The sequence below is a fragment of the Dryobates pubescens genome, chromosome 2 (genome assembly GCF_014839835.1).
Source record: "Dryobates pubescens isolate bDryPub1 chromosome 2, bDryPub1.pri, whole genome shotgun sequence".
NCBI lineage: Eukaryota > Metazoa > Chordata > Aves > Piciformes > Picidae > Dryobates > Dryobates pubescens.
Genome location: NC_071613.1, coordinates 45676466 through 45692032, shown reverse-complemented (window position 1 = coordinate 45692032; position 15567 = coordinate 45676466). Strand labels below are relative to the sequence as shown.

Genomic DNA, 15567 nt, shown 5'->3' with positions numbered 1-15567 from the left:
TGCTGCACACGATTTCAAATGCCAGGATGTGGCTCGGGGAAGTGAGGGGGGATATGGCTGTCGGGGGCTGGAGTTTGCGAGTCCCCTTTGCAACATAAATGCTGGTGTTGCCTGACAAAAAAAAAAGTGCTTGTGGCTGGGGATGGGGAGGCAGCTTTGGCTCTTCCTGCTTGGTTTGCTTTGAATGGCCTATGCTGACTCAGATGTGACTTGGCGGCTGGCTGGCTTTGAGTCGGGGCTGGACCAGATGACCCCCCAGGGGCCCTGTCCTGCTCTTTGGCCACTCAGCCCAGCCTCCTTGAGTCACTGCTCATAGGGCAGGCAGTCATGGGGGAGAATCAGCTCTTTGCAGCCCTGCAGAGACTCAAACCACTTCAAATCAGGTTCCATGCCACCTCCAGAGACATGAGGCGAGCCATGTCCTATACAGAGAGGAAGAGAGCAAAAAGGCACATAGCAACCCCCGCGTGATGCTCCTACCTCCTACCACTTCACATCTGGAAGCCATTTCCCACAAAACAAGGGCCATGGAGTAGACATCCATCTGCTTGAAAGATTCCAGGTCTTCCAGGTTCACTCTGGACTCAAGGACCTCTGGGGCCATATACCTGGCAGTGCCCACCTGCCCAAGAAGAGGAGAGAGGCATTAGCATTTCTAGATGAGGACTTTGACAGCAAGGCAGCTAGAGACAGTTTGCAAAGCACCCTCTCCAGAGAGGGCTGGCAGGTGGTACTTGCCTGCCCGCTGTTGGCAAAGTCGTCGACGGTGAGGGCAGGGTCGAGGCGTATGGCAATGCCGAAGTCGCAGAGCACGCACTCCTGCTCGCTCTTCACCAGCACGTTGGTGCTCTTGATGTCCCGGTGGGCGATGGGGATCTTGGGCCTGCCGCAGGCGGTGTAGTCGCTGTGCAGGTGGGCCACGCCGCTCACCAGCGAGCCTGCCATCTTCTGCAGCTCCATCCAGCTCAGGACGTGGCGGGAGAGGTAGTCCTTGAGGTTGCCTCGGCTGTGGTAGGCGGTGATGAGCCAGTACTCCCGACGGGGCCCCGAGCCGCGGTCCTCTGCAGTGAGGAACCGCAGGACGCTGTCGTGCTTGAGGCTGGCGTCTGTGAAGATCTGGCTCTCGTTCTTCCAGGAGGAGTACTCCTCGCAGGGGAAGATCTTAACGGCCACCGTCTCGTACTGCCCCGAGCGGCTGTGGCTCAGCTTGGCCCTCCACACCTCTGCGAACTGCCCTTTGCCTACCATCTCGTCCAGCTCGATGGGGAGCAGCTCAGCAGGGCGGCTGCCACTGCCGGTGGGGCTGGCGCTGGTCGTGCTCTCATCCATCAGCACGGACATCTTCTCCTCCCGCTCAGCAGCGCGCCCTGTCTCTGACAGCGCCGGCGGCTGTCCCGGCTTCCCACCCCACGCCTTGGCTCTCTTGCACCGCTTCTGCGTGCGGCAGAGGTAAAATATCACCGTGATCATCACCGCCACCAGCAGCGGGGGCAGCAGGCTGATGGCGGCCACCGGGATCACCTCTTTGCTCTGCAGCATGGAGTAGCCTGCAGGGGGGAAAGGAAAGGCCAGGGTCTACCACAGCTCATTTCATCAGGTGTGGAGGAAGAGGAAAATTTGCGGAGCCTCTAATGAAGCACAGCCCTTTGCAGGGCTGCACTGCACCATGCGCTCAAGCCCATCCCGGTAAAGAGCACAGATGCAGGCCGTTGTTAAGGGGGTTTCTACTTAGAAGTTTAGCTCTGTTTATCAGGTGAGGCTTGGGGAGGCTGGCTGGCATTGCTTGGGCTGAGCCTTGTAGCACCTGAGACCCTGATGCTGCCACCAAGAAAGCTTGTCTGCCCTCTGGCTCATGGCAAGGGGAGCCAGGGAGGGATGAGCAAATCTAAAGGGGGTTGAGGCTGGAGCTTTGCTGGATCCCTGTGGTGCAGCAAGAGCTAGGAGGGATGCTGGTGGGGTGCGCAGCATGCAGGACCACCAGCCCAGGGGAGTGCTGGAATGCTTTGCATAATAATTAGCGTAAAGGAGAGCATTGTTCTAGCCATGTCTAACAGTGTTGGCATCTCCTTACTCTACACCTTACAACACCAACCCCTATCAACCAAACAGGTGTTGCTGTCTACAACTACCTGAAGGGAGTTTGTAGCCAGGTGGGGGTTGGTCTCTTCTCTCAGGCAACCAGCACCAGAACAAGAGGACACAGTCTCAAGCTGCACCAGGGGAAGTTTAGGCTCGAGGTGAGGAGAAGTTCTTCACAGAGAGAATTGTTAGCCATTGGAATGAGCTGCCCAGGGAGGTGGTGGAGTCACCATCATTGGAGGTGTTCAAGAGGGGATTGGATGTGGTATTTGGTGCCATGGTTTAGTAGTCATGAGGTCTTGGGTGACAGGTTGGACTTGATGATCTTTGAGGTCTCTTCCAACCTTATTGATTCTATGATTCTATACTCGTGTTTTATTTCTTATAAACCCCTGTCAGCCTTCCTGGGGGAGGAGGTAGGGGGTGGAGAGATGCACACAAAAAGCCCTAACCCTCACACAACATATAATTGTCTTCTCCTTTGATGTTCACAATTCCTGGAATAAACATGCTGACTTCAGTAGAGATATTCAAGTAAAATCTTACTCAGAGGTTTTTCTGCCAAGTACAATAACCCAAGGGAAGAGGGATAAGAATCATTCCATAAGCAAAACTCTGGCTGCTTGACCTCAGTGTGTGCAGATCATAATTCAGGCTCTGGAAAAACAGAGTGTTTGGCTGTTTTCCTTGGCAAATTTCAAAAAAATGTGTTGCAGCTAATTTCTGCGAGGCTGTGAAAGCCTTTCTAAAATAGGCATCGGGTTCAAACCGCAAGATCAACCTAAACCGATATAAATCAATAACTAGCTTAGGGATATGTTTGTTTTGGAAAGCATGAGGCCTGGATATCACCTACTGCTTTAATGGATTTACCCGATGCTCCAGAGCCCATCTCTGAAACCCCAAAGAAAGAGGAGATGTTTGTGAGGGAGTTGCGTGCGGGAGTCCTGAAAGAGCAAAGTTAACTGCAGCAAATTCCTTCATGAGAATGCCCCTTCTGGTGCAAACCCTTTGATATGGAGGAGTTCCAGCACGCTTAGACCCCGTTTGTGGAGAGCAAATGTAGATGTTCCAGTGATAACCGTGGGTCTGTAACCTCACGCCTTGTCAAGCGTGGCTGTGTGGGGAGAAGATGGACCTCCAGGGCCAGGCTCACCTTTTTTATTCAGCAGGGGTAGAGAGCACTCTGCAAGCTCAACCTTACCCACTATTTTCCCAAGGCATCTCAACTGGTCTCCTACTCGCATGGCTTTAAGAAGCAATGTCTCTGAATGTTTGCTAGGGTGGTGTCTGAGCTCTGGGATTCCCTACAGCCCTGCTCTTAGGCTAGTGTCAGGCCAAACAGCCCAGACCTGAAAGCAGGGCTTCAGAAATCATAGAATCATAGAATTGTTAGAGTTGGAAGGGACCTCAAGGATCATCTAGTTCCAACCCTCCTGCCATGGGCAGGGACACCTCACACTAGATCAGGTTGCTCAGAGCCACATCCAGCCTGGCCTTAAAAACCTGCAGGGATGGGCTTTCTACCACCTCCCTGGGGAACCTGTTCCAGTGTCTCACCACCCTCATGGGGAAGAACTTCTTCCCAACATCCAATCTGAATCTACCCATTTCTATTTTTGTTCCATTCCCCCTAGTCCTATCATTACCTGACACCCTAAAAAGTCCCTCCCCAGCTTTCTTGTAGGCCCCTTTAAGTTACTGGAAGGCCACAATAAGGTCTCCTCGGAGCCTTCTCTTCTCCAGACTGAATAGCCCCAACTCTTTCAGTCTGTCTTCATAGGAGAGGTGCTCCAGACCTCTGACCATCCTTGTGGAAACTGAAAAAAAACCAAAATCCCAACCCCCAATAAACCCCCCAAAATCAACCCCCAAGCCTGCCTGCTTCAGCCACCAGAGAAGTTCTGGTCTGTATTAGACATTTCTTTGCTCAGCAGTGGTCTATACCATTGAAGATGACTCTAAGATAATATTTAAAATGCAAATGATCCCTTAAAGCAGAAGAAAAGGATGTAAACAATGGCTTCTCTGAGTCTGGGGCTTGCCAAGCTGACTCCACAAACCAAACCAAGAGGAGATAACTATTTAAGGCCAGCACTGCTTTCACTCTGAGTTTCAGCACGTTACATGGCAGCTGGCAGGAGGAGGGTGTTGCTGGAAGCCTTCGGTGAGGGTGGCATTTCCAATGAGGCAGTTGTCATTTTTGTGTGAAATTACATATCCCAGCATCAGCTTTGGGGTTTGAGTATCTCTCCCTGGAAGTGTGTGTACCTGTTATGTTTGGCTTGGGAAGCAGCAAAGAGCTGCCAAATTTAGCATGGCGTGCCTTCGTTGAAAGTGGCCTGTTTGTTCTGAGATTTGCATTTTATGTGGATTTTTCTTTCCTCCTTGTGTTGCAGCACAGGAACTCTACCACTGACTTTCAGGTTGTGCTTAGGCTGATTTTCAGCATCTCCTCGCTCTGTAATTATGGAAAGTTGGAGGGGTTTCACTTTGCTTTTGTTACAGATCAGATTCCCGACTGTCACTTGGATAAACCTGGTCCATTTGGAGTTGGGGAGGTTTGGACAAAGCCCCAGAAGATTGGGATGTAGCTGGAAACGTTTCCAAAGTATATGACCCTCCCAAGGTACAGAAACTAGCTGCCTCTTAATTTTCCCTCCTGTGGATTTACAGCTCCTGTTGGATCTCCAGCCTTCAACAGAAGCACCTACGGGCTTGCCAAGCCATGCTCACATATATGTACAACAATGGGGCAGCTCTGGCCATCCCTGCTCAAGAGAAATGCTGCTGGAGAAATCCCTGGGAGAGCAACCAGGAAGGTACTGCCATGTTCCAAGCCCCATACTCCAGCAGCACCACCGTTCTGGGTTGCAGCAGTGGTGGATGCCAGCAGATCCTGTGAGTGTGCTGAGGCAGGATTTGCTCCAGCATGATTATTTTAAAGCTTTCAGACTCTTGCTAGGTGACAGCAGCTTTTGGGTTCCCCAGTTGATTTGCCCTGTGCTGAAGGGTGCAACATACTGAGAGATATGGTGGATTTTCCATCACCTGATGTTTCCAGACCTGGGCTGGAGGCATTGCTGGGAGGGGTGGTTTAGCAACGGACAAAATACTGGGCTCAGTAATGGGGCACAAATTTTGCCGAGCTTTTATGTAGGGAGGGCAAAGAAGCTGAAAGAGCTCCTTGTGGCATTGCATCTCCTGCTCCACAGCTGCAGGCATTGCTGGGAGGGGTGGTTTAGCAGCAGACAAAACACTGGTCTCAGTAATGGCGTACACACTTTACCTAGCTTTTTTGTAAGGAGGGCAAAGAAGCTGAAAGAGCTCCTTCTGGCATGGCATCTCCTGCTCTGTCGGAAACAGAAGTTATTTGTCGTTACCATTGGGTGCTCTCCCTGCCACAAACCACATTTAGCAAGGCACTCACCATTGGTGTGGTTTTCAAAGATCAGTTTGTCGTTGCACTCCTGCTCGTCCACGCAGCCGCAGATGTAGATGATGGCGTCCTCGCTGGGCTGGTGGCTCATGATGCAGCGCGAGGTGTTGTAGTTGGGGACCATGAGGTTTTCGATGGGGCGATGAGGGTTGTGGCAGAGAGTGCTGATCCTGATGCTTTCGTTGTCCTGCCTCCTGAGCATGCCAAATGAAGGGGAAAAGTGTTAGCCTAGCGGCTCGGCCTTTGCGCCACCCGCGTGTCCTCTTAAACCTGGTTTGAAGATCACGTGTTTTAAGCTGTGGAAGGAGTGACTTGATTGCAGTATAATTCTGATTAAGTGTGCTTTGGGAAGGCTTTTTTGAAGCCCTTTGTGTCATCCAAATGGTGAGAAAAGAGATATTTAGCACGTGCCAATAGCCAGAGACTCCAATTGGTTCCAGTAGGTCATTCATAAAATCTCACCTTTAATCAGGTAGTGCCAACCCTGGGGCTGAGTGCCCTGAATGGGTTTGGGGGCAAAATTCCTCTCTTATTAACACCAGCTGCCCCATCCTTGGAAGTGTTCCAAGACCAGGTTATATGGAGCTTTGTGCAACCTGATCTAATGGAAGGTCATCCTGCCCATGGCAGAGGGCTTGCAACTAGAAGCTATTTAAGGTCCCTTCCAACCCAACCCATTCTATGATACAGTTCTATGCTCAGCAGCTAGGTTAGGTCCTTCTCACATTTCACATTTTTTGCTCAGCAGCACCTAGATTTGGCTTCTGTTAAAGCCATGGAAAAGTGTCACATGTAGAGCAAAAGGATGGGTTTGACTCTGGTTGCCATCTGGCCCTTCAATCACAGGGTGCTCGTTTTGCTGGAAAAACTCTGCTCTGCCAATGGGTTCAAGCAGCATTGCCTCAGCATGAAAGGGCTTGGCTGGAAGGTCCAGCACAGCCACATTGTGGTGTGTGAGAGCTCCCTTCTTTTGGTGCATGGAAGAATCATTCTTGTTGGGTGCATGGTTTCATCTCCATTCACTGTGTGGGAGAGAGGTTTGAGAAGGAAATTGTGGGTGTCCTTAAAAAATGAGGTGCACAGGTGGATTCAGGAATGGCCAAGAATGAACTGGGTTATGTCCCTTCGTGGGGCAGATGATGATAGATGAAAGGAGTTGGAACTTGGGATGGGATTAGGAGGCAGCTGTTGGTGTTGCAAGGAAGCCTCTTGTGTTCAGACAGCTGCAGCAGAGCTAATGGTGGCTGCTGGCATAGCACATGAGACATGCCAGGCAGCTGAGGGTCAGACAGCCCCTGCCTTGTCAATTCCACTAGAAAAATGCAACCCAGGCTGCGGCCCTTCTACAGAGATGATCAATGCCTGCCTTGTAGAGCCAGTGGCTAATTAAGATCTAATTAAGACCTAAGAGCAAAGCATCATCATTTGACCCTTGTTTCTGGAGCCTACTCTAGAGGAAGCAAGATAAGCTGGCACTGGTTGCATTTGCAGAGCAGCCCTGGGGTGAGGATGAGTGACAGGGAATGACCAGCCCCGCACAGGCTATGGCTGGTGAGCATTGCAACTACTCCCAGGGATGTTCAAAACAAATTACAGCCATTACTTACTATTCCAGGGACAGCCTCTGCTTGCTTCCTGACCTACTGGAGCAAAATGGGAGGATGAAGGTATGGAGAGGTTTCATGATTCCTTTGAGATCAGCTGGGAAGTCACATGTAAAAGTGGGGGGAACAACACAAAATTTAATCCTCTCCCTGGTAAAATCCCCTGGTTTAAGTCCCCTCTGTATTTTCTTGGAGCTGCCAGGTAACTTGCCAGAGGAGCTTCCAGCTGAAGAGTCCTAGCAGGGTGTGATCCCTCAGCTCTGTGGGCTGCCCAGGCTGGATGTGCTGGAGAATGTGAGTATGTTGCTCATGGGTGTGAGGCTAAAGCTGCTGCTGTGACTGTGATACCCACACAGGACAAGTTCAGATTATTCACTCTGCAAGTGAGCAATAGGCAGGGAGGCTGGCTTGGAGACAAGCCCTGCCTGCAGAGATCTTAGTCTCAGGATGCATCTTAAGATGGTGTGGGAGATGCTGGCAGGAGGCTAGTTATTTGTGACCCTATCCAGTACACAATGAAAGGTGCAGCCCCACCCTGTGCCATGGGATTGCCTTCCTGGTGTGGAGATTCATGCTGCAGGGGTCTCAGGGGTCTTGCTTTTTCCTGTACACGTAGGTTGGCAATTGGAAAGCCCAGCGAGGTGCTAGATTGTCTACCCAGAATGCAGGGTGCTTTCTCTATGTGTGTGTAGGGGAATTTGGGGTAGGGGGTGGATTTTGTTTGGGTTTCTTTTTGGGTTTGGGTGGGTTTTTTTAAGTCCATAATGCAACAATTACATTGAGGGAAACTCCTACTGCAAGCGGGCGTTACAGCATTCACGCTAATTAGCAGGTTGAGATAAAGCCTAGAGATAAGTGCTTGGCTGCCTTTCACTTTGGCAGCCAAATTAAAAGGGAGAGAGGAGGAAAATCACTCTGGGCAGACCCAAAATGGATGTGTTTTTAGTTTTGCTCATGGGGGCCAAAAAGCTGGAGGAGGCACTCTTCCGGGCTGAATGATGCGGCATATGCTTGGCCTGAACTGCAAGATGGTGTTTCCCTTACAGTCATCTCCCACAGAGGCAGGAATGGCTTTTTCCCAGGGGATGGGAAGAACTTGGGTTAAACCTCACTTTGCTAGCAGCTCAGATGGCCATGCACTGGCTGGGGGCAGACCAGTGTGTGAACTGCTGTTTCACCAGCCTGATGCAGGAGGGATGTTATGTTTTTTGGTGGGATTAGGGCTGCTGGGGTTGCCCTTGGATTTAGCATCTAAAGCCAGCATGGGTTTAGGAAGGGCAGGTCCTGCCTGACCAACCTGATCTCCTTCTATGATCAGGTGACCTGCCTGGTGGCAGGCTGTGGATGTAGTCTACCTGGACCTCAGCAAGGCCTTTGACACCGTCCCCCACAGCAAACTCCTGGCCAAGCTGTCAGCCCATGGCTTGGATGGGAGCACACTGAGATGGGTTAGGAACTGGCTGGAGGGCCGAGCCCAGAGAGTGGTGGTGAATGGTGCCACATCCAGCTGGCGGCCAGTCACCAGTGGTGTGCCCCAGGGATCAGTACTGGGCCCCATGCTCTTTAACATCTTTTGATGATCTGGATGAGGGCATTGAGTCCATCATCAGTAAATTTGCTGATGACACCAAGCTGGGGGCAGGAGTTGATCTGCTGGAGGGTAGAGAGGCTCTGCAGAGGGACCTCGACAGGCTGGACAGATGGGCAGAGTCCAACGGCATGAGATTTAACACATCCAAGTGCCGGGTTCTGCACATTGGCCACAGCAACCCCATGCAGAGCTACAGGCTGGGGTCAGAGTGGCTGGAGAGCAGTCAGGCTGAGAGGGACCTGGGGGTGCTGGTTGATGGTAGGCTGAACATGAGCCTGCAGTGTGCCCAGGCAGCCAGGAGGGCCAATGGCATCCTGGCCTGCATCAGGAACAGTGTGGCCAGCAGGAGCAGGGAGGTCATTCTGCCCCTGTACACTGCACTGGTTAGGCCACACCTTGAGTACTGTGTCCAGTTCTGGGCCCCTCAGTTTAGGAAGGAGGTTGACTTGCTGAGCGTGTCCAGAAAAGGGCAACAAGGTTGGTGAGGGGTTTGGAACATAAGCCCTACGAGGAGAGGCTGAGGGAGCTGGGGTTGCTTAGTCTGGAGAGGAGGAGACTCAGGTGTGACCTTATTGCTCTCTACAACTACCTGAAGGGAGGTTGTAGTCAGGCAGAGGTTGGTCTCTTCTCCCAGGCAACCAGTACCAGAACAAGAGGGCACAGTCTCAGGCTGCGTCAAGGGAGGTTTAGGCTGGAGGTTAGTAGGAAGTTTTACACAGAGAGAGTGAGTGCCCACTGGAATGGGCTGCCTGAGGAGGTGGTGGGGTCGCCGTCGCTGGGGATGTTCAGGGCGAGGCTTGACAGGATGCTTGGTTCCATGGTTTAGTTGATTAGGTAGTGTTGGATGATAGGTTGGACACGATGATCTCGAAGGTCTCTTCCAACCTGGTTTAGTCTATTCTATTCTATTCTATTCTATTCTATTCTATTCTATTCTATTCTATTCTATTCTATTCTAATGTCAGACGTTTATGGGAGTTTAGAGGTCCCACAGCAAACTTGCCACATTTTGTGTTGGGCACTTAAATGCTTCATTTATTTAGACACTAAACTGGTACTAATTATAGGGCAGACCAAATACTTTTTTAATTATTTTGTTTTTTAAACTGCAGTTTGTAGGTTTTATTCTTAAGTATATATTATATAGTTTTATTGTGATGGAATCAGAGGGAGAGGAAGGGAAAGTCCTGTATTATTTTAATGGGCAATAACTCCAGCACAGGGATGCATAGATGTTCATTTCCATGAGCTGCTGCTGCACAAACCCCCTTTCCCCCCCACATCCTCCCTTGATGAGGAAGTCTCAAACTGCATCAGTGGAAGTTTAGGCTTGAGGTGAGGAGAAAGTTCTTCACAGAGAGAGTTGTTAGCCATTGGAATGGGCTGCCCAGGGAGGTGCTGGAGTCACTGTCCCTGGAGGTGTTCAAGAGGGGCTTGGACGTGGCACTTGGTGCCATGGTTTGGTAGTCATGAGGTGTTGGGTGACAGGTTGGACTTGATGATCTTTGAGGTCTCTTCCAACCTTATTGATTCTATGATAACTGCTGCTTACCATATGGCCACACAGATCTCGTAGGGGTCCTCACAGTAGGAGTTGAGGTTGCAGTTGCTGTAGCACACCTTCTCCTCACAGGCTGGCGGTGTGGAGTCGCACCACTTGCACAGGTTGGTCTTTAGGTTGCGGCGAGCGCTGGCGCTGCAGGCTGCAAGGGCAGAGAAGCGGTGGAGGGTGAGTGTGGCCGTGCTAGCCCAGGCTGGGAAAAAGCAACCATTTTCAGTGATTTCAGCAACTGGTGGAGAAGGAACCTGAATTGACCCTGTTTCTCCTATGCATTTTCTTTATAGCTTTCATTTCATTGCTCAGTCAAATGTGCTTTAGACTGTGCCAAAGTCTAGAGGAGATGAAGGGATTCCAGTGGTGCAGAGGCAGGTCCCATCAGACAAGAAGCTGATAAGAATAGCCTTTTCCCTCTGTGTTTCCTGTACTGTTTAACATCACAGGGAAGTTTATTTCTTCATCTACAGCCTAAGCTCAAATTTGCATAACCCCTCATACAGAGGGTCTTAAAAAGGACATCTAGGGTCTCTACATGCCTGAGGACTTTTATTTTTCCCCTTCCTGGGGGCAGAGAGGTGCTGGGGAGGGATACACAGGCAGGCTGGGCCAGTCTCCCCCTCTCCTTCTGCCTCCTCATCCTCCCTCTGCTCATTCACTGAGCCCAAGTCAGGAAATGTGTTTGCCACCCACTCCCTGGGCATCTGTGGTTTTGGCAATAAACGATGGACTGAGACTTCCTGAGCTCTGGGGCAATAGGGGGTGCTTCCTCCAGGGCTCCACTACCCACTCTGCCCAGTATGAGGTGGTCTCCTGCCTTTCAAGCACTGGGTCTGGCTGCAGCAGCAGGAATATCCACTGCTCTGTGTGTATCTCACAGGCACAAAATTAGCTCTGGTTTTATACAAAGGCTGAATGAACTATGCTCGGTTAAGGGATAAATCCCAGCTAAAATTAAACTTCCTGTTTCAAGGCTTCTAAAGGGGTTTTTAAAAAACAAACAAACAAAAAACCCAACCCCAAAACCCCAAACAAAACACCCAAAAAAAGGGTTTGGGCCATCCATGCTTCCCCAAGCTATGCAGCAGTGCTGGGTGCTCCAGGGTCCCCCTGTGAGGAGGGAGGGAAGTGGTGCCTCAGTGCACTGCAAGAACCTCCACAGGGATTTGTCATCACCAGCCACTAGTCCCAACAGGAAACAAACTGCAAAATCCCAGGCTGTGACTTGTGAAGCCTCAGCCCCTCCAAGAAAGACCCTGCTGGTACAGGAGCACACCCACAGCCACCCCTGGGTCTGTGGGTAACCTGCAGGACCTTCTGCGTTCTTGGTGTTCGCATCAGCAATCTGCCCGTGGCCAATGACTGATCCTACAGTTCCTTTCCTTTTTAACATATATATTGTCCCAACAGTAAAAAGAGATGTTTTATTTCTCTGCTTCCCCAGTCCAGGGTGTGCAGCCTCCTCTGACAGCATCCTCCTTCCCTGGCTGGCTGAGACCCCCCTCCACGCAACAGCCGTGAAAGCTGCTGGAAGGCTCCACACAGAAAGGAACTATTTACAAGCTCCTCTGGCCTTGTACTTAGGGCCAAGGTTAACAGTGGAGGGAAACCTGGCTGCAGAAGAAATATTTGTTGCATCTGAAAGCTGGAAGGAGGAAATTTTGGTGCAAACAACCCATGTGAGGCTTACAATGCAGCTCAGCAGGGATCATGCCAAGCAAGGCAGTGGGGAAGCTGGGAGCCTGGGAGCATAGTGGGTGAGGATTGGCATCCCATCCTGTCCATGGGGATGCTCTGGCCTTGCTGAGGCACCCAGGGATTTTGTGGGTGACCTCAGCAGACCCAACCCCAAATCTGTCCAAGGGTTAGCTACCAAAATTGTGACTCCAGCTGGGATTTGAAGCACCTGAAGCAAGTGTGAGCCACCCTTGCCTTCCTGCCTCACTCTGCTCAGGTAAAACTTCTCCCTACAATGAGAGGTTTTGGCAGAAATTAAACCCAGCATTTGTGTAGGGCTCTCAATCTACAGCCACAGCCTTTGTGCTCTATAAGCTCCATTGGTATTATTAAGTGGGAATGGAAAATTGAAGGTAAATTAATTTCTGCCCCTAAACCCTACTCCTCCAGAGCTGTGCTCTGGTGGTGTGGTTGCTATATTTCTCCTTTCATCCTTTCAGCTCGACCCCCTTGTGCCCTGGCTTGTGCTGTGTTCACATCACGCTCCTGCAGTACCACTGGCTCAGCACCACCATCCCAGGGACCTTTGGGGGCCCTGTGGAGGAGAAGCAAACGGACAACTCCAGGCCGTAGACGCTGCTGATGCAGAAAAGCAATGAGGACTGCTGTTCATGTCTTTACACCCACCAGGTACATTGTTTGCTTATTTATATCAAGGGTTTGCTTGAGGTCTCAGAGCAAAAACGTCAGCCCCAGCAGTTTCAACAGTGGTGCGTGTGGTGGGGATCTTGACTTGGCAGCTGTTTGCACTGCAGAGCAGAGAAGCCAGCCCAGATGAAAGAGTTAAATATGGAAACAGGATCCAGAAATATAGTGGTAACTGGACAGAATTCTTTGGAGACAAATTGTTCTAAACTAGCTCAGGCTGCGAGTCTGTTATCTGCTCTACAAGAAAGGTCAGAGCAAGAGTATCTCTTCTTTTCTCCTCTCCTTCTCCCAGGAAGCTATAAAGAAGAGCACAAAGCCCACTGTGAGTTTTTCAGGACTTGGTGTCCTTGAACCATTAGCTTGTTAGGTACAGTGTAACTGCCACATCACTCATCTTGGCCCTGATTAGACCCAGATGAACACTTTCAATATTAATACTCGGATGATTTAATAAAGCTGCACGAGCAGTAAAAGTAACAATACACTTCCATAAAGGGGTTCCAGATGTTGCCAAGGCAAATGCTAAACATCAAAATACAAACTTCAAAAAAAAAAAAAAAAAAGAAGAAGAAAAAGGAAAAAAGAAAAAAAAAAAGAAAGAAAAAAGCTGGATAAGCAAAACTTGGAACAAACTATAAACTAATTAAATGTGGGCTGAGTTTTCCAAAAATAAATTGAAGCCATAAGGATGTGATGTGAGCCAATAAATAGTGCAGTTAGTCAAAGTTATTGTGGAACAACAGTTGGAAAGATGGTTTGAAGTCACCAATAGGTGGGCTCACAGTGAGCTTGGCTTCCTATCAATAGGCAGGCTTGTTCTCTTGTGCATGAGAGCGGGATCAAGTCTTCTGGTATCTGTAACTGAAGACCTCAGAGAGGTTACTGAGAGAATATGAGATGATTTTCAAATAGAGGAATAAAGGGGAAAAACTATGCCAGAATTTCCAGAGTCCCTCCTGCAAGAGCAGCAGGAGTGATACCACCACTCAAGGACACTGGGATATTTTTTCATGTGTTTTGAGGCAGCCCTCCAGCCTCTCACTGCCCACAGGGCATCCGCACTCTCTGCTTGGCCTCCTGCAAGGCCCAATGAAGCACCACTGCCGTAGTCAATAACGTGTTCTCTTCCTCCACAGAAAAGTTATCCAAAACATCTCTCCAAGAGCGTTTCATACCCCTTCACTGCAGCCACAGAAGCAGTCAGCTCCCAAGAGATGAGCTTTTTGCTCATTTGCCAGATGATCAGCTGCCAACGGTGACCACAGTTGTAAGAACCCAGCAGGATAAAAATGGCTTTCATTAGCTCATCTCTGCCAATGCAGCTCCAGGAGAGCAGGTGGGTCATGCACCACCTAACTTTGGCCTGCAGCTTTCTGCTTGCTGCAGTCCCCAGAGAGGGTTGCCCAGTAAGGAGCAAGCCTGGGGTGTATGGAGCTGGAGGCATGATGCATTCATCACAGGGAAGGAGAAGACACTTTGCAGCTGAAGTGATGACCTGTGCAGGCAATTGCTTTTTTCCCCTGTGGGGCAGAATGAGCAGTTTGTGTCTTGGAATACTCTCTCTGACATGCTGTTTTGTGACAACTAAACACCAGATGCACTTAAGGAAAGGTGCTTGGTGTGAGATGCTAAGGCACTTGCAACTCCCCAGATCTCTCCATCCTGAGGTGGAAGGAGGACCAAGGCCACATAGCACCTCCATTATAGGACCTTCAGATTATGCTTCATCTTTTAGTAGCAAATTGCCCTTAAATGGCTTTGATATTTCAAGGATAGAGAAAAAATGAGTATTTTTCAGATCATAAATGCTCTGCAGTGGGGTCTATGTCCTCTTTTTTATGTATGCCTAACTACCATAGGAAGGGGCTGATGCTAACTCAGCAATTGCAGCAGGCTTCCTAGTTTGCCTTTAGAGCAGTGGCTCTGGGAGCTCACTGCATCATCCTTCCATGCAGGTCAGTCAGCCTGTAATCCCCAGGCTTTGCACTTGGAGAGACAAAGGCCTGAGAGATTAGCTGCCATGCCCTTCAGCTTGCTTTATTCAGCAGCACACTTAATGCAGGATTGGGGAGCATCTGCATCTCAATCCTTCAACCACATTGCTCCTGGAAACCCCCAGAAAGGTGCCCTAATGGATACCTGACCTGCGCTGAGACCTGCTTTCCCACCTGGGTGAGCCTGGGCTCAGCAGTGAGTCCTTTGTCTACTGCCGAGTTCAGGATAAGGCTTTGCCTTGGGGGTTCATCCATGGCTAATGACATGACTACACAATAACAGAGCCTCTCATAAAATTATTATGAAAACAAACAAATTCCTTCCCTGTTATATACAGTACTTGGCTTTAAGATTAAAACAACAGCAGAGCTGATGGGCTCTGCTCTCTCATGCTGACCCACGTGAGAACACCAAGACCTTGATGTTCTCCATTGGCAGGTTACTTGTGAGCTGCCTCCATGAAGCAACCAGCAGTGCCACAGATGGGCTGTCAGGATAATCCCTGTGTTCTTGATTTCCAGGAGATACTATGCAGGGTCAGAAGTCCCCATTACCACTGTCCAGCATGGCCCATGTAATAGAGATCCCTGATTTCCCTCAGTTAGCTCCAGCTTGAGCTAGATCCATTCTATTGGAACATGCCTGGTCCTGCTGTGGCATTCTGCAATGCCGCAGGATCTCCCCAGAACTAGACCTCAAGGTGATGTATTTTTATTTTGGATGCAGTTCAGCTTCCTCCAGCACAGTTCTGTTCTCTAATGGTGGGATCTCATGCTACTTTCAGCTGTTGAATCAAAGACGTTTTTAGTATCAAGCTGCTCTTCTCCATCCATGTGTTTTACAAACACCATAGCTTTATCTTAGTAAGAGAGCTACAGCAGACCAAATGGAACCAAAAAATCTTATTATTCCATTTTTT

General features: G+C 49.9%; 1 protein-coding gene across 2 annotated transcripts in view; it reads right to left on the bottom strand.

The window, feature by feature from the left end:
• LOC104303745 (TGF-beta receptor type-2-like) overlaps nt 1–15567 on the bottom strand; it is a 34516-nt gene that overhangs the window by 5344 nt on the left and 13605 nt on the right. For both annotated transcript variants that reach the window (XM_054176566.1, XM_054176573.1), the window contains exons 2-5: nt 10266–10416; nt 5510–5712; nt 739–1547; nt 481–622 (exon numbers count right to left, since the gene is read on the bottom strand). In XM_054176566.1, coding sequence (XP_054032541.1) covers nt 481–622; nt 739–1547; nt 5510–5712; nt 10266–10416 — 1305 coding nt within the window. The remainder of the gene's footprint in view (nt 1–480; nt 623–738; nt 1548–5509; nt 5713–10265; nt 10417–15567) is intronic.